At 39.6% G+C, this 24,514-nt stretch overlaps 1 protein-coding gene across 2 annotated transcripts in view; it reads left to right on the top strand.

Annotated features, from left to right (window-relative positions):
* Nucleotides 1–23,809, top strand: part of PDXDC1 (pyridoxal dependent decarboxylase domain containing 1) — a 24,092-nt gene extending 283 nt beyond the window's left edge. The window contains exons 1-23 of one of the 2 annotated variants that reach the window (XM_015642966.3): nucleotides 2,129–4,427; nucleotides 5,598–5,671; nucleotides 6,199–6,264; nucleotides 7,430–7,513; nucleotides 8,420–8,566; nucleotides 9,098–9,287; nucleotides 9,827–9,895; nucleotides 10,410–10,488; nucleotides 10,993–11,077; nucleotides 11,923–11,971; nucleotides 12,070–12,171; nucleotides 12,323–12,448; nucleotides 13,137–13,187; nucleotides 14,098–14,161; nucleotides 14,975–15,063; nucleotides 15,700–15,805; nucleotides 16,846–17,017; nucleotides 17,661–17,779; nucleotides 18,609–18,730; nucleotides 20,493–20,585; nucleotides 20,674–20,770; nucleotides 21,760–21,864; nucleotides 22,664–23,809. In XM_015642966.3, the coding sequence (XP_015498452.1) occupies nucleotides 5,598–5,671; nucleotides 6,199–6,264; nucleotides 7,430–7,513; nucleotides 8,420–8,566; nucleotides 9,098–9,287; nucleotides 9,827–9,895; nucleotides 10,410–10,488; nucleotides 10,993–11,077; nucleotides 11,923–11,971; nucleotides 12,070–12,171; nucleotides 12,323–12,448; nucleotides 13,137–13,187; nucleotides 14,098–14,161; nucleotides 14,975–15,063; nucleotides 15,700–15,805; nucleotides 16,846–17,017; nucleotides 17,661–17,779; nucleotides 18,609–18,730; nucleotides 20,493–20,585; nucleotides 20,674–20,770; nucleotides 21,760–21,864; nucleotides 22,664–22,923 (2,349 nt within the window). In that variant the 5' untranslated portion in view covers nucleotides 2,129–4,427 and the 3' untranslated portion in view covers nucleotides 22,924–23,809. Of the gene's footprint in view, nucleotides 1–2,128; nucleotides 4,428–5,597; nucleotides 5,672–6,198; nucleotides 6,265–7,429; nucleotides 7,514–8,419; nucleotides 8,567–9,097; nucleotides 9,288–9,826; nucleotides 9,896–10,409; nucleotides 10,489–10,992; nucleotides 11,078–11,922; nucleotides 11,972–12,069; nucleotides 12,172–12,322; nucleotides 12,449–13,136; nucleotides 13,188–14,097; nucleotides 14,162–14,974; nucleotides 15,064–15,699; nucleotides 15,806–16,845; nucleotides 17,018–17,660; nucleotides 17,780–18,608; nucleotides 18,731–20,492; nucleotides 20,586–20,673; nucleotides 20,771–21,759; nucleotides 21,865–22,663 lie in introns of those variants that run through there. The other variant, XM_015642967.3, reaches the window with a different exon arrangement.
* Nucleotides 23,810–24,514: the final 705 nt, after the last annotated feature.

Here is a 24,514-nt window from a genome sequence, read left to right as displayed (position 1 = left end):
CGGCGCCGCCCCCGGGGCTGAGGCGGCTTCGCCTGCCGGAGCTTTGGGGTAGCAATGGATCGCCCCGGGCGTGTCCCCCTCGGCCCCCGCAGCCTCCGGTGTGACCGGTATCCGTGTCCCGGATCTGGAACTAGGGAGAATAACTATCAGGAAATGCTTCAGGAGGACCGGCTTTTTTTTTTTTTTTTTCCTTAAAAAAAAAGAAAAAAGATGGAGATTATTTCCTGTGAGTGTTAGCCTTCAGCAGGATAGAAGAGGACGTACTACTAAATAAAAGATTATTTTATCCCTTTTAAAAATTGAAATGGGGCGTTCGCTGCCCTGTGTTTGCTGTCCGGCCGGTGCAGTGTAGAGAGCAAATATTGGCTGTGCAGTGCCGCGAGTGCCGGCACAGCCCGCTCGCCTCTCGCTGGGACTCGGCGGTGCCTGCTCCGCACCTGCGCTGGGGCCCGAGGGTCCTGCCCCACCCGGAGCTTGTGCCCGGCCCTCGGCGGCTGTGGGGACAGCGTGCCTCTGGAATAACGAGTACTTTGTGTGCTTATAGCTTGTGAATGCACACGCCCCTCCCTCCTTGCGTCATTTACTATATGCGGCACGCTCGGTTTTATGTGATGCTTGGGGTGGCCCAGAGAAATTTGAATGGGATGTGCTCCAGTAAAATGGTTAGGGAATTCGGGAAGTATGCTTCTAAGCCGGCTAATGGGTTGGTGGCAAAAAAAAGTTGGATATATTACAAGCTTCCTAAAGAATACACTGTTACAGGGTATTTGTTAGTGTTTAAAAGTTTAGGTTCTTTACTCGTGCTGACGGAATGGACTCCTGCTTGTTCTGAAAATGTTTAATTAAGTAAAACTTCACGGGAATATTTGGAGTATGCTGTTTATGAACTGGACTCAAAGAGAACACTGGTATGATACATGGTTATTTAAAGAAGGTGCATTAGTACAGGGCAAGTATAGTACTGAACAAGTTCTTTGCTTGACTAGCTTATCATAAGAAGCAATAAACAGGTTGTGAGAATGAAATACCTAAAAGAAGTCCATTTTTTGATTATTCTTGATGTGAGGAATAGTGTGTAATGTTCTGCAAAAACTTGCATGTCTGATTTTTCCATATATGCAGATAGATATGTGTCAAGCATTATCATTTGGTTTACTTCCTCTTGTTTATGATGGCTTTTTTACACATGGGTGATAAAAACTGTAGTTCTCTGTATAATAAAATGCCATAATACAATTATGGTCTTCTAGGTATTTAGCAGTAAGTGGCCTCCTGGAATAGTCTTTGGTTAAGACTGTTGTAAATCTGTACTATTTGCAGTTTAGCTAGTCTTGAGTATTATATGTCAGAAGTCTTCTCCCCAAATATATTTGAAATTCCTCCAAGCTGGGGTACATTTTTCTGCAGAGAATGTCCATCCACTTATCTCACAGATGTTGTTTAAGCATTATCATAATAGATTTGAGACTTTTATTTGAGCCATGGATTCTCTCCCTGCCATGTATTCATACATGTAGCTTAGCAGGGTGCCAGTGTGTGATAAGTACTTTTTAACTTGTATTTACATTTGTTGCAACTTTGTGTTTTTCATAACCATTTTGGTACAGTCACCTAATGAGCTGTAATGTAGTGATGTGTGACTGCAGTCATTAGGGTCTTGCAAATGGAAAAAGATTTTTTTAGCAGATGAGAACCTTCCTGCACAGTAGGACTGCAATGAAAACCATTATAGAATCTGACACACAGATGGGGACACTGAAAATCTCTTGATTTTGCAATTTAACTTTGTTTCAGCAGAATTTTTTTTTTCATTATTTTTAAGGCATTGTGTCATAAGTGATATAATTACAATTAATTTTATCTGAAATTCAGAAATCTTTTGTTGGGCTGAACTTGTTTAAATTATTCTGGAAACCTGTGTTAGATTTCAGAAGCTTGCCTTAACAGAACTAGTCTGGTTTTTTTTTTCCCCATTTGGATTTTGAGAGAAGTGACCAGTCTTCTGAAGGATTTTAAATTTCAAGTCAGGTGACATTGTCAGTGGTAAAATAGTGGAAATTCTTTGCTTGTAACTTCTTGCTGTCTCTCCAGCAGTGTTTTCCCTAAACATGAAAAAAACTGTTTTGGTTTATTGCTCAGCCTGTGGCTCTTGTCTTTTGTTACTGTGCTATTTACCACAACATCCTGGTCTACAGAAATCTCACAGCACAGCTGCATTAAGGTTCTGGAGCATGTCAGGAGAATGAAGATTAAAAGAATGAATATCTATAAGCAGAAGCCTTGTAATGACACAGTGCCATTTTTATTCAAGCCAAACAGTCAGGAAGTATCTGCTTTTTTTGTTATCTTAAACTTTTCTTACCCTGGAGAATAAAAGCAATATTCTTTTGCCTGAAGAATACTGATACTGTTTGAGATTAATTTACTGTTGAGCAGAGGTTTTGGTTTTTTATGGTGAAACTTTCTTTTAAGTTATAATAATGTAGTGGGAAAATGAGCTCCCATGAAACAGGGAATGAGCTACACCTGTGAGTTGCTTTGCACAACATTAGTTTATGTAGACTGTTTGAAATTTATCCCTTTATTGCATTAAGAGTACAGCCTACAGAAATGCAAAATCAAGATTGTAAAACATTGGTATAGAAGCAGCATTTTCAGTCTTATCACAGTTGGAGAATGGCCCCTTATCCTCTTCTCAGTTGCCAAGTGACTCCAAGGTGTGACATCGTGCCTATAAAATGATAAACAGTTCACAGTTCAAAGTACTTAATAAAATAGTAACAGATTAGTTACAGAACAGGGAAGTGACTACACATCAAAGCTTTTGCAGGATAACCTTAGGGAGTTGGATTAACACATTTGAAGGCAATGAATGATAAAATTTGAAGCAGGCTGAGTGCGGTATGTCAGGGTCTGTGAGGGGCTGAAAGAGGCAGGAGGTGCTGGGATACTGAATGGACATCTGGAAGGAAAAAGCAGTGGCTGGTGCCTCCTTAGAGCTTGGAAGGGTTTGTGTGTCTTGTAACTCCCCCCGGTCAAAGGCTGCCTGTGATCCAGGAAAGACTGAGTGCAGGAACTTCCTGCAGCTGCTTTAACCCCCTACACACCTTTGCTGTCTCGTGGTTCAGGAGGGAGTGTTCAAGAACTCCTCCCACAGTTGTTTTCAAAACCAGTTCCAGACCATGAAACAAATACTCTGTTTATTACTGCTCTTGTTATTAAAGTGTGTTCAGAAACTTTTCTTAACTAAATGGTTTGTTGCTGCAACTTTGACACCTATTTTTCTTGCTGCTTAAAATAAGCAAAAAGTCTCCTGCTTCCCACCTCCATGCCCTTACTAATGTGAGCAGAGAAGGAGCATATAGAAAGTTCAGCATGCAGCAGGTAAAGATGGGCTTTTTCTCCTTCCAGAATTCAGGGGAGAAAAATAAACTGTTGCATATCCACTTAGCTCTTGGAAAACATCAGAAGGGATTCATTTTCCAATTCAGCCTTTATCAGAATTCAGTCACTTTGTGGCTTTCATAGCATTTTTCGGAGCTTAGTGTAACTTGGAAAAAAGTTGTATTTTGTATTTTATGTAGTTTTTCTGACAGCTTATTGGCAGAAAGGTTTCATGTGTGTGTAATTATTAGTGAGACACGATGAGTCACAAGGTAAGGATGTGCAGTTTTTAACATCTGATGTCATTTCAGCAGGTGAATTTTATGTTAGTAGCAAAAAAAACAGCTCAGAGCCCTTTTTGTAATGTCTCTACATCTTGAGTCCTCATTTACAGCAGATCTGTTTGAATATTTGCATGTGATGCTAAGGAAGGTTCAAGCAACTGCCTTCCAGCCACTGATGATGTTTTATGGCAGCCTGAATTAAATTATATGACATAATCACAATCAGTAGATTCGTCCAATCATTTACTCCCTTAAGGGCTTGCAGGAGCAAAACTGATTTTTGTTTTTCCAAACTTCTTTCTGGAGTTTCTTTGACATGGTGTAACTCTGGAAACCGCTCAAAATGTATGGACATATTGCCAAAGATCAAATTCATATTTTTCCTTTGGTTATATCTGTTTTCTCCTGAGTACTGGATGCTTGCAGGTGTGTGTTGGGTTTTTTAAATTTGTGATGAGGTCTGGAACTTTTTGTATTTGTACTGTTTTGTCACTTAGGGCTTAATTAGGTTGATGCCCTCATACGTGGTGGTTGTTGTACAAGTCAGCGTGAAAGTGTAAAAACCTATTTATTGTTGAGTGCTGGGAGTTCTGATGGTAAAGTACTACTCAGTACTTGCTCTTTTCTTTTGTTCTTCTCCCTAAACATTTGTTACTTGCCCTTTCCAACGCCACGGAATAGAGAATTGTCAGTCTTGGTCTGATCACCGTGCCCATGCCCAGCTACTGATTCTCTCAGCCACCTACCACTTGCTGTAATGTGAGTTAAATCTCAAAATATTTGGTTAAAAATAGTCTTTGAACATATGGTAACTCTCAACTTAATTTTTTTTTCCTTTCTTGATCAGTCCTCTGGATGAAAATAGTGTAAAATCCTCATGTAAATGAATCCCACTACCTTCTGTGATTAAATTTGTTTTTGTGTCTGCATCTGTCTGAGTGAATGCATTGCCTTTGGGTTTTTTTTTCTTTAAACAACCCCTGTCCCTCCCCATCCCCCCAACCTTAGCAGCAGCCTGCAGGGGTAAGCACCAGGGTCTTTGGTACGTGGATGATGACCTGGTGTTGAATTTGTGGAGGTTATGCAGAGGCAGGGAGAGGGGGCTCTGTAATGGGGTCACTTGAGTATCTTGGGGGCTTTTGCTGTCTAACGTGATGGGGCTTAGCAGTGGTGTCACCTTCTACCCTCACACTGGGCTATATATTTAATTTCAAATATAGGTAAATCAGGCTCTGCCAGATGACACCTTCCACATTCTCTGGAAGGTTCAAGTGGCATCTAATCCTTAAATGGACAAATGCTCCTGTCCAGGGGTCTTGTGTCAGTGTCACAAGCTTCTGTCAGGCTCTTGGGTTAAAGATTATGAAGGAGACTTCTTCAAAGCCAGAGCAGTTCTTTGGGAAATACTTTGAGCTTGTCATCAGTTCAGGACAAATACATTCCATGATTTTTAAACTCTTCCATCGTGGCAATTATCTGTGGTTACCTGATTTCAGCAGTGAGATCAGGATTTTTGGCTGTTCTGTGCAACTGGAGGGTAATTGCTGCATGTCAGCCTGTCTTAGCTACCTGCTACAGGTTAGTTGCACTCTTTTGTCTACATAAAGGGTATTTCTCCAATTAGTTAAGATTAAAAACTGGTTTAAAGGTACAAGAAATAGGAAAAATTAGATTTACTAGAGTATTTGGGTTAGGTTTCTCATCTGTTTTGAAAATTACTGTGTTAAAGTCTGCTGGGGTAATGGCAGGGAACGATGCCATTTTAATTCTTATCTAGGGAAGTCTCAAAGGATACTTTCTTGTCTTTCTAGGTCCAAATGTTGAGGTTTTAACCCCTTCTAGTATTTATTAGATTGTAGAGACAGTAGTAAGTAGTAAGACAAATTGGTTTTGATCTTTTCTTGAAAGTTGCTATATTTTTCCTAAAAGATGGTGGATCCTACTCTAGCAGAAATGGGGAAGAATCTGAACGAAGCAATGAAGATGCTGGAAGACAACCAGAGGTGTGTGCAAAGGATACAATAAAAAACAACAGCTGTTTGTGCTAAGGGGAGGATTATTTGTGTCACTGGCATTAGGCAGAAAAACCCCTCATTTTCCTGGTAGTTTAAAGTCATGCTGTCATTCTGAACTTACACCTATACAAATCGTCTTTGTTCCTCAAATGCTGGGATTTTTAAAGTAAATGTATACATATTTATGCATGTTTTCTAATACCCAAAACAAATCTGTTTTTCAAAGTTAGAACTTTTTTTTTGTTATTATTGCAGTGCAAGTAATTTTTGATTCCTATATATATGATTCTTCTCTAAGCTTTCTGTTAAAGAATTGAGAACCCCAACAGTACCGGGGAACTCTTTAATTCAGTCTGAACTAAACTTTTGTGTCAATCTCATCTGGTTTATTTCTGAACCTGTTGTCAGTGCAATAGATACATATCAGTATGTATTTCTGCAAATCAAAATCAATTACATATTTGATGTTATCAAACACAAACAAATACAGAGTTTATTCTGTGTCTTTAACTTAGGAAAGTGGAGGAGGAAAATGAAAAGAAATATGCACGGAAGGATATTCCTGGACCACTCCAAGGCAGGTAGGCAGCAGCAATTTTTAGATAAGGCTCTTTTCAAAATCTTAAGCTATACATAGAATCTTTGTTTTCTAACCAACTTGCATTAATGGAAAAGTTAACATTTTTCAGGCATCATAATAAACATTCTCATACTCACATAGGGGAAAAAAGGTAGTACTATAACCATACCAACTATTTTAATTTTCATGTAGAAAAGAAAAAAAAGATTACTTGTCCTTGGTGACTGAAATTTTGAACTCTTGGAATCTGATGAAGTCGTGGTGCCTGCAGTTGTGATTGACTCAAAGTAAATATAGACTTCTGTTGAATTAAAGTACCCAGATTAAAAAAAAACCCCTGAGACTGATAAGGTAGAACACAGTAAAAAAAAAAAAACCTCAAAAAACCCAACCCAAACCCTAGAAACCTCCCACATTTTCAGCACAGTTGTCTATAGAAATTAAACAGAGCTCGTGTGCATAAGGCAGGTAAGATCATTGTACCTGAAAATGAAGATTTAAATTGGTTGTGTCCTCTGTGGGAGACGATCCTGCAGCACAGGCTAGCACTTCAGAAAATATTGCAAAAGCTATTTAAGTCTCTGCTGTGTAAAAACTAACCCTGGTTTTGAGTGGAGACCCTGAGTTATCTTCTCTATGAAAAAAAACAATTTAAACTGACAATGTAAGTTCTTACACTACTGCAAATTTTAGTTGGAGTTATAAAAGTTGAGGTGTTGTAGATCTTTTCCAGTTTTACCATGTCATGTGAGAAGTCTAATGTAGCTTATCTGCCAGAATCTGAGATTTGTAGGGAATTGTTGAAGAGATGTGCTGAGTTATGAACTGAAGCTGGTTCACACGAAGCAAAATGTGGATCCTTAGTTACTACCTTGTTGGCTTGGTTGGCTGTGTTGCAATAAGAATTCAATGTTGGCAAGTCAGGCTTTTCAGACCAAATTTTCAGGTATCAGGAGATTTATTTTTCTTTGTCTTCTACTGTAAGCAAGTAGGGTTTTGAATTGATTCAGCATTCTCATCTTTGTGATCAGTTTTTCTGAGACCAAGGAACCATTTCTGTTGCCTGTTCAGCTTTCAGTAAAAGTGCAGTGTCCCAGATGACCTCTTTTAGATGCTGATATTTACTTGTTTGTGTCTCTTTAATGTGGATTTGTTTTCCCTCCCAGTGGCCAGGATATGGTGAGCATACTTCAGTTAGTTCAGAACCTAATGCATGGAGAGGAGGAAGAGGAAACTTCGCAGTCCTACAGGTAAGGCAAATATCAGTTACTGTTTTAATATTCTAATCACTCTAGAACTTATCCACTTAAAATTGTGTTCTATATGTGTTACAATATATATAATTTCACTCTATGTTTTAGTATATATACTTGTATATATAAATATATATATATTATATATTTAAAGTTGCACAAAATATTGTCCAATTAGGTAACTTTTTTAAAGGCACCTTACATTGTATAGTGAAGTACAATAATGGCATGAGGCTTGGCTTTCTTACAATTACAAAGCTTCCATTACTAATTACTCGATTGAGTTATACAAGGGAGCTGTTTCTCATGTGACAGCTTATTTTTTTCCACTTTCTGAAAGTTGTTTTATGTCAGAAAGTCTTAAAGCTTTGAATGCAATAGAGCATGTGTCTCTGTAGATTTTAAAATGAAAGAAAATAAAATTTGTTTCCATTTTTCAGTAAAATGGAAATAATACTAACTGATCTGCAGAGGATTATTGAAAACTAAAATTCAAAAAGCATACTTAAGATTTAAAAAAAAAAACCCCAAAAAAAAACCCCAACAAACAAAGAAAAGCTGTGCCTCTAAAAATAGTAATGCAAGTATCCTGAGTTTTCTGTGTGTAGAAGGGTATTAATGCACTTTCAAGTCCCAGTGCAGATAAGGTGCTTGGTTCCAGCTCATGCTGGCTGTTTCAAAAGCAGGAGCTGTTTCTGTGAGCAGCTGGGCCAAGTGAAGTGCTCTGTGTGCACTGGCAGCTGAGTATGGCATGCAGGAGGATGTACTGCACTTCTCTCTGCTAAATATTTAAATCACAACTCAACCAATTCTGCCAGTCTACATTAAAAATCCATAACCCCCATATTACTGTAATGCCCAGGACTTGGATTTGGTTGGCAGTTCCTCTGTTCTGGCTTGCAGACTTCAGAACGTTGGTGAACAGGGTCACATGGCTCTACTGGGACATAGTTTGGCTGCTTATATATCTGTGCTGGACAGGGAAAGACTGAGAAAACTTACAACAAGGATCCTTTCTGACACTACTCTCTGGCTCTGCAGGCTTTTCAGGTGAGTCCCTGGGAGTAACTTGTGTGATAACGTAGTGATAATGTTTAAAAATGGATGTGATTCGACTGACGATGTCAACAAAAGAAACCACTGTGCCACAAAGTTAGAAATCCTTGGAAGGTTTGAGACACAACCTTAACCTAGCCTAAAGACTATCAGGTTGCATTATCTTCAAAATTAGCAGTCCAGAATTTAAATCTGTGTTAAAACCAGAATGAAGCCTTTTGTGTGTTTCCTCCCACACTCCACTTTTAGTAAGCAAGGTTTTGAACTCTCTAAAGACAATCTTAAAGGAACCCAGATGTTCTTTTCTTTCTTACTTTGAGTCTAAATGAAAATATATGCTAGGCTTCTCTCATTGTTAATCTCAGCCTGCCTTGTAAAAGTTTTCTTTTAATCTACTTTAGCCTGGGAAAATAGAAGGGTTTTGATTATCTTCTCTGTGGCAAGCTTTTTTGTTGGTCAGTGTCATTTTAGTCCCTAAACTGAGTGTTGGTTTTGTTGCTCATGTTTACTTGGCTTTTCTTGCAGGTATGAGAATGGATCAGCCTATTATCATGAAGATGATCGTGAAGGTCTCCTAAAAATCTGTCGACTTGTAATTCACACCCGCTATGAAGATTATACACTCGAGGGGTTCAATGTGCTCTACACTAAGCAGCCTGTCATATACATCAGCTCTGCAGCCAGAACAGGCCTGGGCCAAGCTCTCTGTAATCAGGTAAGGTCAGTCAGGGGGGTTTTGGCTGCAATTAGAACCTACCTGGTTCTGGCTTCATATTGCCTGCATAGCTTTGGGGATTTTGACAACTCACTTTTCCTTATGGTGGAAATAACAGCAAAGGAAGCAGAGTCCATACTGGGCATAACCTCAGCTGTAATTGATCATGCATTTAAAATAAACCTTTTGTCTGGGAAAAATACTTTGAGTTTTTATTTACAGCCTGTGTTTTGCAGCATTGATACAGTGGGAGGAAGACAAATTTTCTGAATATTTCCAGCAAAAGGATTCTGCACGTTAACTTTTTAAAAAATGAGTGATTGTTTCTAGGTTACATTGTGCTTTACATAGGCTCTTGGTCATGTGAGATAGACCTGAGCCCAAACATACATAATTTGTCCTGTGCTTTTTCCTTACTAATTTGATTATAAGTTTTAGCAGAAAGGTTTCTATTGTCACACTGGCTTTTGTGTCACTCTGTATTTGTGAACATGTGAAAAGAGTATTTCTCAGTTGAAATTCCATCATTTCTATTGCAGTTAGGGTTGCCCCTTTCCTGCATGTGTCGTGTGCCTTGTAACACTATGTTTGGATCTCAGCACCAAATGGTAAGTTTGCCTTCCCTAAGAGCTCTCTCTGTGCTTTGGTTGGTTGGTTTTTAAGCTCATTAAATGAATATCAAGTATGCTGTTAGGAAAAGCTGTTAATACATTTACTTTTTCAACCTCTAAGTCTTCTGTGTTAAAGCTGTGTGAATCATAGATGGAAATTTTCTAAAAGCAGGTTTTCTCTTAGTCTTGTCATTTGCAAAATATTTTAATGACTTTTAAGTAAAGTGCTTTTTTAGTGCAAGATTTCTAGCATAGGAATAGTTGGAGTACTTTCACAAACTATGTGGTGTATTTGTGTTTTATTTTTCACAAATGCTTTATTTGGCCTTCAGATTATTTTGCCTTTGAGAAGAAGAAAACCAAATGTTTTGCAAGCCAAAAAACAAAGACATTGAGAATGTTTCCTTTCAGAACTTCAGAATGCTGTTCATTTTCAATCTTAATGCATTTTCCCAGTTCAGCAGAAACAATTCAGTATTTGACAAATATATTGTTTTCTTACTGATACCAGGATGTTGCTTTGTTGGACAGACTGATTAAAGATGATGTTGAGTTTGGAAAACTGCCTTTGTTGCTTGTGGCCAATGCTGGTAAGTGCTGTGGACAATCACAAAAATCTCCATGCTATTTCATGACTACATGTATGATAAAAAAATAAAAATAAATTTTCCTAAACAGCTCAGTGATTTCATATGAAGAAATAGCAGGAAGAAATCTTAATGACCACACAATAATTATCTGTCCAAAGGGGATTTTACTTTACTGATTTAAATTTGGATTGTGCTGTTAGAGTTCTGCATATGTCAGTTGATGTATTAATATGACTAACTTACTTTAGTGAGTGCAGATCTCTTGTTAAAAATCACTTTTACACTAACACTTCAGAATTTTTTGATGGATGTGCCATCAACTTTAGCTTGAAAATTACATTTTTCTTCTAGTTAATTAAACAGATGTACAAAATTTGCTCTAAGTATGAATGAGGGAGGTGACTGTTGCTTGCTTGGGACGTGGAAAGTGATCTGAGATGTTCATTGGTCCAAGAGGCTCATTTAGTAGATCCTCTGTCACTCTCTTTTCCCTGTTCAACCCAGGGACTCCAGGTGCTGGGCACACGGACAAGCTGGGCCGCCTGAAGGAGCTCTGTGAGCAGTACAAGATGTGGCTCCATGTGGAAGGGTATGGAACTGGGGACTTATTTCTGTATAACTGCATTCATTAAAAAGTCTGACTGATAGACAGCATCTAATTTGACAGCTCACAAAGAGCCATAGGGACAACTTGAGTTTTGTCATGGTAAGCATTTTATATGGCTGTAATTTTGTTATTGTGAGATAGAAATTGATTTACATAGACAGGAAGAATTAATTGGAGAGGTAATTTCAGCACAGATTAGTGATCACTTTTATTCAGATGGTAATCTTATCTGCTTTTGATCTGAAGAGCTTGAAATATGAATAAAAATTCCTTCTAGGCCAGGGAGGCCTGAAAAGACCTCCTAAGTCAGGGAGGACATTATACAGTGGTTATTGAGGATGAAATGACACTTCAGTAAAGGTTGTCAAGAAGGCTGCAGCAAGAGCAGTTTGCAGCTGAACTGGGAGGAGAATTAAACCAAGAGAAAAAGAAATTCCAAGAACTTGACAATGTCAATGAAGACTCCAGTGCTCTAAGATTATATTTTTGAAGCTGAAATGAAGACTGTTTCTCTTGGTACTTTGTAGAATAGCTGTATTTGCATACTATTTATTTCTGATACCAAATAGATGCTAAATTATGGGTATGACCTTGAGTGATGATTTCACCAAACGTTGGACTGAAAATTTTTAGAATGAGGTAGGTTTTTACTTTTGAGTTTTCAATCTCAGAATACTAAGTAGCAACATCTCTTGCATTGTTAATGAAAAATATATGAACAAAAATTACCTCCCTTTACACATCAGTATGAAATATTTAAACTGCAGATTAAAATGCTGTCTCTTAATACATATTTAATATATGTTAAACCCACTTTTTTTTTCCAGCGTGAATCTGGCAACTTTGGCTTTGGGTTATGTCTCCTCTTCTGTACTGGTATGTTTCACTGTATTTATAGAAACTTGAAAATATGCTTGTGTAAGGTTAATCAAGATATATATGGCTTATATTGTGCTTATTGTAATAAACTTCAGGCTGCTACAAAATGTGACAGCATGACTCTGACTCTGGGTTCCTGGCTGGGGCTCCCAGCAGTGCCTGCAGTGACACTCTACAGACACGAGGATCCATCCTTGGTATGTTCAGATTCTCACTCACCATTCTTGAGCTCCTGGGATCAGTGTGCTGCCATATTCTTCATAAGCATCTAAATTATAATTTCCAAAGCTGGAGGAAGTGGCAGCATTGAAGAGAGGTTAACAATGGTTTGTTTGTTTTCCTCCTCAGTCCTTGGCAGCGGGGCTGACATCGAGCCAGCCCGTGGAGAAGCTCCGTGCCCTGCCCCTGTGGCTCTCCTTGCAGTACCTGGGCCATGATGGCATTGTGGAGAGGATAAAACATGCCTCACAACTGGTGAGCAACAGCTCAGCAATGATGTATGACAGCTCTTGACAGATCTTTCTGGTTGTTGTGATGTGTTGTAAAGATTCAACTAAAATACTGCAGTTGTTGACAGTATAACTTTGGGTCACGTTGTTATACCCACAATGAAAGCACAGGAAAATGTTTGAAGGAGAGGTGTGCTTTTGCTATTAGATTGTATGTGTAGTTTTATAAATGAGAAAAAAGTGTTCTTCCTAGACAATGAAGTAATATAATTTCCTTTTTTGTCACTTCTCTTAACTATTTTTGCTTGAAAGCTTTTTAAAGAGTCTTTATTTTCCTACTCTACTTGGCATTCTATTGATTTAAGTAATAGTAAATTATTTTTAGTAAAAAGGACTTCAAAACATTTCTTGAGGTACAAGTACACTGTGTTTGGAGCCCTTACTTCAATAAAAGGTCCAATATAATGTGTTAGTTACAAAATGCAGCACTTATATGCAAAAAATTATTTCTTAAATGTCATGCTTTGTAGTTAGTGTTTTGCTAAACCCAGAAAATATTTTTCTATTCCATTCCAAATTTACAAATTAAAACTGGATGAGTCTGACATGTTGGAGGGGTTTGCTCAAAAATTGTCACTGTTTAATGTTTTTTAAAATAACTGCTAAAACTATTTCTCACCTCCATTTGTTCTTCCTCTGCTCTGGTCCTCTAGAGTCAAAGGCTGCTGGAAAACTTGAAAAACCTGGATTTCATTAAGACTTCGGTACAGTCTACTTTTAATACTTTGGTTGTATATCTTCGTTTCTGCCTGTTAAATGATAAGAATAACTTTGACTAGAGTAAGTTATTTAAAAATATTATGTGAATCATAGGCACTGTTTTGAAGACACTTGGGATCTTTCTAATTAAGTTCTGGTGTTCCATGAAATCTCATGGCTTGGCTGTGTGTGGCCTCTGGATCGTGTTTGTTCCATTGCTCTGTACTGGTGCACCCAGGGGAGTGCAGAAGAGCATCCAGAAGTTGTGTTCAGAGCTTGATTTAATTCTATTTAGAACATGGGTTTGCTCAGTAATACATCTATGAAACCAGTTTCCCTAAGTGTCTGTAATATATTCTGCTGTATCTTACCCTGCTGTTGAGATCATATTGTGAACCTTGTGAAGCTGTATGCAAAAATTATCCCAGCTGAGGTTTTTAAACCAGAAATAGGTTTAGAAATTACAGTTTATGTACTCATTCCATATTCAGTTTCTGTGATATGTCCTGTCCAACAGGGTTTGGTGATTTTACTCCCTGACCCCCACACCTGAATTTTAGTTGGTATTTGATGTATAGAAAATATAGTCAGCTTACTGAGTGAGCTGTAGAGTATTAAAGGCCTTGGGAGATCAAGTTACTGTATCACTTACCTTTCTATTTAAACAAATCCTGCATTTTTAGGATGGTGAAAAGTACCCTCAGATTGTCTGCAGAAGTAGCCCAGTCAATTTCTCCAAACTGATCCAGGCAGGATCAATTATAATCTTACTTTTCCTGCTGGAACTTCCTTGATGTTTCCCAGTGATTCTCGGGTGATTTCCAAGAGAGCTCAAGCTTTGCTTAGCAGTGTAAGGAATTGTGCATGGTGTTACATCTTTAAAAAACAGGAGAAAATATTTTTTTTCTCTTGAAGGTTGAAGATGAATTGAGTTCACCAGTAGTAGTTTTCAAGTTTTTCCAGGAATATTCAAATAGAGGTATGTGATTTATTTAAAACCAAACAACAACAAAACCCTCTATACAGTGTTTTAAACTACTAATTCACCAAATAAATTTGAGATAAATGTGATGTAGTGCAGTTCTGTCATGTAATGTACTTTTAAAAAGGTTGTGAATGCTGGTCATAATCTGTGACAAATCATACACGTGATAGATTCTTTTTTTAGACAGACTGCAGTGTTTTAAATTTTCATAACAAGTAATTTTCTGCCTTCTTGTGTGAGAAGATTTGCATATGATTTTGATCTTGAGAGCAGATGATGGAAGTCTCTTACAAGCTGCAGGCTGGGTATGAGTGTATTGGTGGGGAGAGATTTTGGATTGTTCAGGTTTTCATCGCTTGTGGCAAGCACCATGTTGCTGTGTTTTACTGATTACAGTTACTGTTGCAATAATTTTAAAAGCAGCAGAACTCATTTGGAACAGCTCTGGAGATGCTGTCACAGGTATTAAATATTGCAGCCTACTGTGATGGGATTTTGCTTTGTGAAAACACTGGTTGTATTTCCATTGGGGCATTTTAACCTCAAAACTCTGAAGAATTTTACTGGGTTTTTTTGTTTTTGTTTTTTAAGCTATTACATTTAACTCTGTTTTACTTCTAGTATTTATCATGTTCAACATATTTTTACAAAAACATCCATGTTCATCTGCTCTAGGCTCAGTACATGGTGTAGATGTGTTACATTAGCTAGGAAATGTAATTATATTTTATCTGAATTTTAGGTTGCCTTTTATTTAATTAATTAAATATAAATCCACTTCTGTGTTTCTTGTATCTTTGGATTCAGATCAGACCTCACATGCTGCACAGGCCTCAAGTATTCAGCACCCCATGATAAGCAATGAAGGGCACATTTATGACACCTTCAATCAGTGGGTAAGAATGGATGCTTTTCTCTTTAGGGAAGGGGAGTGACAATGGAATGGTTTAAGGGGTCATCAGGAACTATAACCCCTTTGTTACAGTAGTTTGAAAGATATGCTCCATCCCATTTCCTTTGCAAAACCTGTGGCTATTTAAAAGATTCATTTGCTCTGAAGCAAATTTCCTTTCACATTTCTGATTATTTTACACATAATTAGTACTGAAATAATTCCTAAATATTAAACTGTTGGTTTTCCCCTTAGTTTTGTGGGAATATGTGTAAACTTCAGAATTCTTTTAAATCAGCCAAATGCTCTATTGCCAGTGTCTGTGTATTCTTGAACAGAGCCTTTTCCAGCTCTTGAGTTAATTCTAGAAGCCTGTGCTGGCAGAGCTGAGCACGTGGCTGGTTTGGATCCCTTGTGCAGTAATCATGGCATACCTAATGGCAGTGACAATTGCAGCTTAGCCCAAATTTTCATGATTTTAAGGATCTGTCAAACTCAGTCATCTCACCCACAGGGTGAAGTATTTTGGTGCAAGAACTGATTTTGAGAGAAAACTGTGTCCATGCTGTTCCCTGAGCTGAGGCAGGGCCTGCAGGAGCCATGCTCTGTCCAGTTCCCTAACTGTGCCTTGTCCCTGCAGCTGGGAGAGCAGCTGGCACAGCTGGTTCCTGCCAGCGGAGTCGATGTGGTGGAACTGGAGGATGAAGGCATGTGTGTGCGCTTCAGCCCTCTCATGACTTCTGCAGGTAACATCCACTCCAGTCAGCCTCTTGTAAATGCTGGGCTTTGCTGTGGAATGGCACAACAATCTCCTGGGGTAAAAGCACATATGCTCAAGAAGCTTCTCAGGATATTCTCCTGTGGGGAGGATTTTCTTATAAACAAACCAAAACCGCCTCAGCACTGGGTGCATTAATGGGAGCCCAGCTCTTGTGGGTCACGTTGCCTCACTACCTCTGCAGAGAAAGACTTCCTGGTTACTTTTTTAGATTCATTAGGAAGAGAAGTTAATTAGGAAAAGCAGTTAAATTCCTTCTCTCAGCTGCTTAACACCAGATGCCTGACCTTTCTACGCAGGTGTTTCAACACTGCAATGGTGCTTGTGTTCAAAATACAGCTACTTAGTTAAAATAATTATTTACTAAGCCTCCAGGGTTTTCTGTAATTACTGGTGCAGGGGGGGATGTAAAAAAAATAAAGAAATCTGTGTTTTGGAAAGTGTCTTGAACTCTTAGTTTAGACTCTGCAGATGCACAGAGCAGAGTGCAGGGCTCAGCTGGTGCAGTGTCTCCTGCTGGCTTGTGTGGGGTGAGGGGCTTCAAGTGTCAGCTTAGAACAGCTGACACTCATGAGAGAAGGTCCTGGTATAATAGAACAGTAGATTTGAGAATAAAATTACTTGGTGATGCTGTGATGTTTTGTTTTAAACCAGCACAGAAGCTAATTCATGTCCAGCTGGGCTATGGGAAGAGGAAGTTTGTGGGGATTTTTAATGCTAGCTACTGATGTAATGTAAAGGAGTATTGTAATATATCCTTAGTAGTTTGTAACATGAGAAAATCCTTTTTATTAGGTTCTTATGAAATCCTTACTTCCTTTCATTTTGATGTATCAGTGCATAGATAACTGAACCAAAAACCTACTTACATAGACCAAGATATTCAACACTATCTGTAAATTGTATTCATGATTAACTTGCAGAGCAGCTCCTTTACAAATCCTTAATTCAGACATCTGTGTCATGTCCGTCACACTTATACCACACACTAACACTTCTGCTCTGCAGTTTTAGGAACTGAAATACAAGACATTGATCAGTTGGTAGACTGCTTAAAAATGAAAATACCGGTGTTGACAAGTACCCTGCAGCTGAGAGAGGAGTTTGAGCAAGAAGTGAGAAGAACAGTTGGCCTGTTGTATATTGAAGATCTTGGCTGGCCAGGATTAGGTGTTGTGAGGTAAATTATTTTCTTCATGCTGTATTTGCAAAAACCATGCTTGAGCAGACAGCACCATGTGGTCTCTTCAGTTGTGACTTGGATGTTTCATTTGTTGATAGTTATCTGGCTTTGCACCCAGTTGAAGCTTTTGATTGCTTTTTAGGAAATTGCCTTTATAAAGTGATTTTCTCTGATTTTTTTTTTTTAAAGAAAAGCTGAAGAGCTGCTTTGGGCAGCAGTTGTAACATTGGAGGCAGCGTGTGTGTGTGGGATATGTAATGAGCAAGTGTATCCCACTGTCTTTAGCCAAGCTATTTTTATCTATAATTGCACTCACTGATACCCTGAATAGACTTCAAAAAACCCTCCAAGTGTCTGTTCTGATCCTTTGATGCAACCCTCTGGGAAGGATTCTGTATAGTCAGAACATTTCAGCTATAATCAATATAGCAACCAGAAATCTATTGTGTTGAGTTTGCAGCAGCAAGCTCAGCCCACCTCAATCCCTGATGACAAATGCCAAAAAAGTTGCTGCTAGGAGCTATAATGTTCTGAGGATTTTTGTTTGTAAAATACAGGAATTTTTAGAAATGTTCTAGATGTGTAGGTGCTTTTGTATGTACTGAAAAGTCAAATTACTATCTCTTGGCTTGGTTTGAAGGTACAACTATCACAGTGATGGGAAGAATGATGATAAACAAGAAAAAGAACTAGAAAAAATCAATACAGAACTTCTGAAGAAGTTAAATGAACTGGAGTCAGACCTCACTTTTTCTTTGGGTAACTGCACTATTTAAAGAACTTCTGTTCAAGCTAGTAGTCATTCTCCTAGCTGTGCTAGAATGATTTGATAGGTCATTGTAATGCAGAATGAGCTGCTGTCCATGTGATTATTGCAGAAGGAACACCTGTATCTGTTCCCACCTCCCCCATGTTTCAGTTCAGGAGTGCTCACCAGGTGAGCAAGGTGCACTGTTCTCAGAAATGTGTGGGCAACTAGACCAAGAAGGGTTTCCTTCCCAGAAGGAATAAAAGCTGCAGCATTCCTTTGTGGAAACTGAGCCTTCTCAAGTAGTGCTGGATCTAGTGGAAAGCAGATCTCATTCCAAACTCACTGGCACTGATGGCTTCACTCTTCTCTGTGGCTTGATTAAAAGCTTTAGATGACTTCTGTGATAATTAGCAACATTTTCACATTTACACAGTGCCACATGATAGCTGAAAGTAGTAATTTGCTTGTTCAGAACTCTGATCTTTTTCTGATCAGCTGTCAAAAATTAAATGCCCTACGGTTGTGGAACTGAGTAATCTGTAAATGGCAGGAAGTTAAGGAGTTTAAAACATATTCAACACTGATATTTATAATACATCTCCTTGACTGTATAAAATATCCACTGTTTTTCTTGCTCAGGTTATATTTCCTGTCTTTGAAAACCCCCAGGGCTGAACTTTCTTGGTCTGAATAGTTTGTACCCACATAGATCGTGCCCTTAGGTACTGGAGAGGGGGTGTGTACTGGGATTTCCAGATTCACAAGCACAAGTGCTGCAGCCCTTGCAGGATTGCAGATTTGTTCAGCACAAAGACCTGACTCTCCCTGTGCCCCCAGGTCCAGAATTCGGAGGACAGAAGAACTGTGTGTACATTGGCATGGTCACAGAGGATCTGGATGTGTCAGAGTTGGTTGAAACTATTGCAGCAACAGGCAGAGAAATTGAAGAAAATTCAAGAGTATGTATTAATAACTCACTAAATATTGAAGCACCTTTTTTTCTCCCCTTTCATATTGGCTTCAGGACATGGTTTTGTTCATTGTGAAAGTAAAAGTTGTCCTTGACCATAAGAGTTTTGATTACTATGGAAGGAATAATCTGTGTGTGCATATGGAGAATTATGGATTATGGTATTGTGAGGATGTCTGGATTTGTGTTCATGGTCCTGTGTGCAGTAGTTCTAATGAAAACCTTCAGTAGTACTGAAACCGCCTCATTTTATTATTCAGATTTTAAGCTGTCGAAAAACAAAAATGAAGGTGTAGGTTGATTGTGAGCTGGTGTTTCTCTTCACTGCTTGATGTGGTGGGATTGAGATTCTTCATATACCAGCTTTAAGATAAGACTATGCTCTAAAATGTGTGAAAAATTTTAAATTGGTGTCTTAAACTCAGAAATTACAAGTTATCTGTTAAGTAATAAAGCTGATGATGCAACGTCTATTTGTCAAAGCATTTACCTGAATGGAGTTCTCCAAATGTTCTCTAAAATAGAATTCCTAAGTGACCTGCATTACACCTGTCCCTTCATTCTGCTAGTGTTGAGTATTTAATTTTCTCACCTCAAAAATAAATAGAACTTCAGAAATCCTTTGCCTATTTCTGCTCATGGGAATATGTTGATTATTGCAATGGATTTTTTTCTAGCAGTGACTTTCTGCCCACTCTTGACTCCCTGTGCTGCTTGAAGAGTGACTTGAGGGATGTTTTGTCTGTGGAGCACCTTCAGTTTAACTCTTACAATGGAGAGGTTGGAGCTGAATGGGCCTCTCGGATCCTGAAGGTTCCAGGGAGGAACAGAGTAGTGCAAGAAAAAAAATCCACATCAGTCTAGCCTGCCCTGAGGCGTGCAGTAAAGGCACTGAAAGGCATGAGCAGAGCTGAAGATGACTGGGCCAGAAATGCACTAGTTCTTCCTGGAACTCTGAATTCCATCCCACTGCCCTCCCTCCTGTAGCCAGGGAGTACCAGGGGTCTTGAGCTGCCATGGGGGTGTCAGTTCCTGGCTGGCCTCTCCCTGAGGGAAAAGGAGCAGCTGCTCCTTTGTCCTTTTATTAGCTGACAGTAACACAGATTTTTGGAATTATGGAAGAAGTGCCTGTCCTGTGCAATGTTAAAACCAACATTAATATATGGAAATCGGCATTTGTCTCGCACAAACAAAGATGTAGCTCCTTGGGTTTGTTCATTCCTTGCCCCCAGAGCTGTCCCAGTAAACTGACTGCCCTTTGCAGTATAAAACACAGCTGGTGCTGGCCTGGGCTGCCACAGGGATCAGTGGCACTTGTTTATGAGAGCAGGAAAACAAAGTGAACCTGATAGGCTGAACCATAACTTGCTACTGTAAAGCTGATTTAAGTCATGAGTGTTTCTAGGAACCAAAGTGTACTCTATAAATATAAACATTCTTCCCAGACATTCATCTGAGGAACATTTATATGCTAAGCAGGTTTTCAAAGAATTTGGGTCACAGGCTCATTTCTAAGTGTAAAAAAAAAAAGTACCATGCCTGTTTAAAATGATATTATTTCCTCTGGCTTTATGTATTAAAAAGTCCTGCAGTCAGGACTTTAATTTATAGTGATAGTAAGATAGAGCTTGTCACATACTGTCTTAAATTAGAAAAAATATCTGACTATCCCATCTCCATCCTGAAAACCTGAACTAAAAAGACAGTTTCAAGTCCAAATAATACATATCCTTATTTCTGGGTTTTATTAGCTGTTGGAAAACATGACTGAAGTTGTTAGAAAAGGGATACAGGAAGCACAGCTTCAGCTTCAGAAAGCAAATGAAGAACGACTGCTGGAAGAGGTGAGGCCACAAACACCAGCCCTGTGGTACCTTGAGGTAACTTGTGCCCCTGGGGAGCTCCTCACCAGTGTTGGGTTGTGCTTTGCAGGGGCTGCTGCGACAGATCCCAGTGGTGGGCTCTGTGCTGAACTGGTTTTCTCCCTTCCAAGCCTCACCCAAGGGAAGGACGTTCAATTTGACGGCAGGTAGGGTTTGGGTCACCTGCAGCTGTGTCATGCTGGCACTGGGACTGTTGAACACTGAACCTGCAGCACACATTCCTGTTCTGGTTTGATCATGAGTGCCACAATCCACCCTTGGGATGCACAAAACATGCTCTGCACTATTTCTGTAACGCACAGTAAGAATCTTCTATTCTCTCTCATACAGTTTAGATTTGGTTCTTGCGTTAAAAAAAGCCATGGTAGACACTGGCATTTATTAATAGAGGAATCATTCCTGTGACCTCTGGTTGCATATCCTGGAGGAGTCTGGAGGGGTAAATACTGGGCTGGGGGTAACTTAGCCTTAGCACATTGCTCATTATGTGAGTGCACATGCATCCTCTCCTGTGATTCCAGGGCACTCATGTTCCACTGTGCCCCTGAACAGGATGTCTGTGTGGAATCCTGGTTTGGGAGGGCACCTGGCTGTTGCCATCCTGATAAGTGCTGGTCTATGTGCTAAACTGCATATCCAGTAACTGGAGAACAGGTTAAAGTAAGCTGGGACCTGGCATCAATTGGGCTGTGTGGGAAACAGTAGTAAACAGAATGGTGCCATGTGAAGCACTGTATTTTACTGTCAGATTTGCAATTTGTGTCTGTACCCTGCAGGGAAAGCTTCCTGCTGTGCTCAGGGCCTTTGAGGCTCTGGATGCATGAAGTAGCAGGTTCTTAGAGCAGAGCACAGCCCATTCCCCTGGGAATGCTGAGCTGCATGGCTGGATCCCCCTTCCACATGCACAGCTTCCAGCTGGGAAGATGTCACATACCCAGGGCAGGAAGGAAATGGGAGTACAGAGTGTAGCAGTGTTGTGGAATGAGGGTGAGGGGAAACAATTCACTTCTGAAGTCTCAGCACTCGTGTCCTTGGGTTCTCAGAAAAGCATCACCACCCCCATATGACACTTTAAACTCAAATACTGCCATTTCAGAATAAAGTTTTAGTCAACTTATTTTTTTTTAACCTGCAGGCTCTCTAGAATCCACAGAATCTATGTATGTGTCAAAGGCCCAAGGAACAGGCAGCACTCCACCACCAACTCCCACTTCCAGCCTTGCAAAGCAAAGACTTCCTGGTAAGTTTCTGTGCAAGTTTAATTTCTAAAACTTCCCCTGACACAGGAAGACCCACATTACATCTTTTGTAACATCTGGAACTAGAGTTCATCTTCTGCCACCTTAAAAACCTTAATGTACATATGGCACAGAACACTGTCCCAAGCTGTTTTCTCTTCACATATTCTTCCTGGGACTACAGGAAGTTGTCCTATTAACTGACAACTGCCCCTGAACTCTAGAATCTTCCTGTGGAATATTATGAGGTTATTGACCTTTAAAAATGAACAGACAACCAAGCCAAAAGTTTTATTTGAAATAAAAGCATAATAACATGCTTATGTTATTATAATAAATAAGTCATGTACTTCAGCAGCTGCAGTTCTGTTGCTACCAAATATTTTATGGCCTAAGCCATTCTGAGGTGAAGATAGGTTAAATCTATGGCACTCTCTGCATTGTTGTATTAGTAAGTAATGCTGATTTGCCTGCCAGGAAACCCAGTTTTAACTTGCCTTTTGGGCTGGTGGCTTCCAGCCTATGACTGTCAGTGCAGTTGTCCTACCTGGAATGATTTCAGTTTTAAGCAGGCATCTTGGCTTCAGCTCAGTTTCTCTGTCTCTGCATACACAGGATACAGTAACAGGTGCTATTACTTTGCAGACCTGGCTGGATCTCTATGTTCAGGGTCCAAAGTAGCACGCAAACAAAACCTATTTTCCTCCTGTTACAAAATCCCAGTACTTCCTTTGGAAACTGAACTTGTGCACACCACTGTCTGTATTTGCTGCCTTCATGAATGCTTCAAATACTTCACAGGTCAGAAAGCTTTCAAAAGGTCTCTGAGAAACTCTGATGGGTTCAGTGAGACCAGTTCCATCAGCCACTGTGATGACCTGGACAAGCTTGATCAGAGACCCCCAAATCTCTCCCCTGGCCAAGAGCAAGGACCTTTGGAAATGGAAAGAGCAGAGGAGCAGAGGGAGTTGGCGTCAGCAAAGACAGACACTGAGGACATTCACAGTGACAAATTGCCACCAGACTGCACCAAGGCAGAGGACCAAGCTAGTCAAAGATAAAATCCAGAGTGTGGATTTCAGACTGTGCCGAGGAGGCCCCTGCCCAGGGAGGCAGGGTGGTAATGATGCATTGAAAATGTGAACAGTGCCACACACAGTACAGTAATAACTACTGTAACTTATTAACTGGGATTTTGCACAAATATACATTCCCTCCCCTGGGACAGAGATTTGTCTTATTGTACACTTGTTACAGTTGCTTTAATCCTCTCCATGTTGTTGTCACCAAAGCTGTAGTGAAATTTATTAAGTGCTCATGAACATTTGTAAAAACACTTGGCAGTTATCCTTCCTGCAGGAATCCACGCATGACAAGTTGCTAACTAACCACTCAACCATGCACATGATGAAAAATACAGTTGCACCCAGCAATTATAAATTATCTTATGTTACTATACTTTATAAAAAGCAACTGCCAGTTGTTCACCTTTTTAGTATTCAAAATTCAGTTTAGGCTCTCCTGCACAACATCTCCTGAAGACACCTTAGTTCTGTGTTGCTTCTTTTCTGTTACCTTACCCACACCCTGCCCAAGAGCCATGGGGTGCTGGGCACTGGGGAGGGACAGGTGCCCTGGTGGGTGGGAGTCACTGAGGAGCACTGGGCAATCACCCCTTTGTTGCTGCTCTTGTACCACTCCACCCCCCAGCCACAACCCTGGGTACACTGGGACTGAGTTAGTGAATTTTCAGCCTTCTAGAAAGCAATAGTGCCTCTGCATGCCTGGCCAGCCTCCTACTCCTGCCCTGGGAAGGAGCACAAGGCACCATTACTTTCCTTTGCACGGCATTTACACACCAAATACTGAACATGTTCATGCAGTGTAACTGGAGTTCTTTCTGTTGTGTATTTTTAAAGATAGCTGTAGTAAAGCTTGAAAAACCAATACATTTGTGATGGTTTCGACACTTATTTTTTGAATAACAGTAACTTACCTATGGTAGGAATTGTACAGAGTCAAAAGAAATTATTTAGGTTACTTACATACAGCACAACTTCAGAGTGTCTGGGACTACTTAATGCACAAGCAAAGCTTTGAGTAAATCAAAATCCAATGTGTAGAAGTGTTTTCCCCCAAATCATCTTAATCGCTTCACTGCAAATTTTCAGAGCTTCTTGTGGAAAAGCCATCTTTGGCAACACTTGCTTTCCCCAAGTAACCTGATGCTGATACAAACCCTCCCCTCCCTCTAGAACTGGATACAATTACTGCAGTTTGCTCCATTTGGGTTTCTTCTTCCCTCCCTTTCCTCCCACACAGGCATCTCATAATACCATAATGACAGTAGTGGTAGTGGAACTTACTTTGATAATCTGCAAAATTTGAGGGTTTTGAATTCTACTGGCACCTGATTTGACTCTCAGCTTCTGAAGCCTGCAGTGCTGGGACGCCATGAACAAGGTTAATTTTGCTTGGGTGATTTATGTAAATCAGTGCAATTTTTTCTAAAGTGCAAAAGCAATTAAGTTGACTAGTCTTCCTCCTTGGTTTCTTTAGTGCAATGAAGTATGTTAATAATAGTAATTTGCTGGGATAAAAGTTATCCCCACAAAGATTAATTTTTAATGTTTTTATATTTGGAAATGTTAA

The sequence above is a fragment of the Parus major genome, chromosome 14 (genome assembly GCF_001522545.3).
Source record: "Parus major isolate Abel chromosome 14, Parus_major1.1, whole genome shotgun sequence".
NCBI lineage: Eukaryota > Metazoa > Chordata > Aves > Passeriformes > Paridae > Parus > Parus major.
The sequence above is the reverse complement of the archived record's forward strand: the minus strand, read 5'-3'. Positions and strand labels throughout refer to the sequence as shown.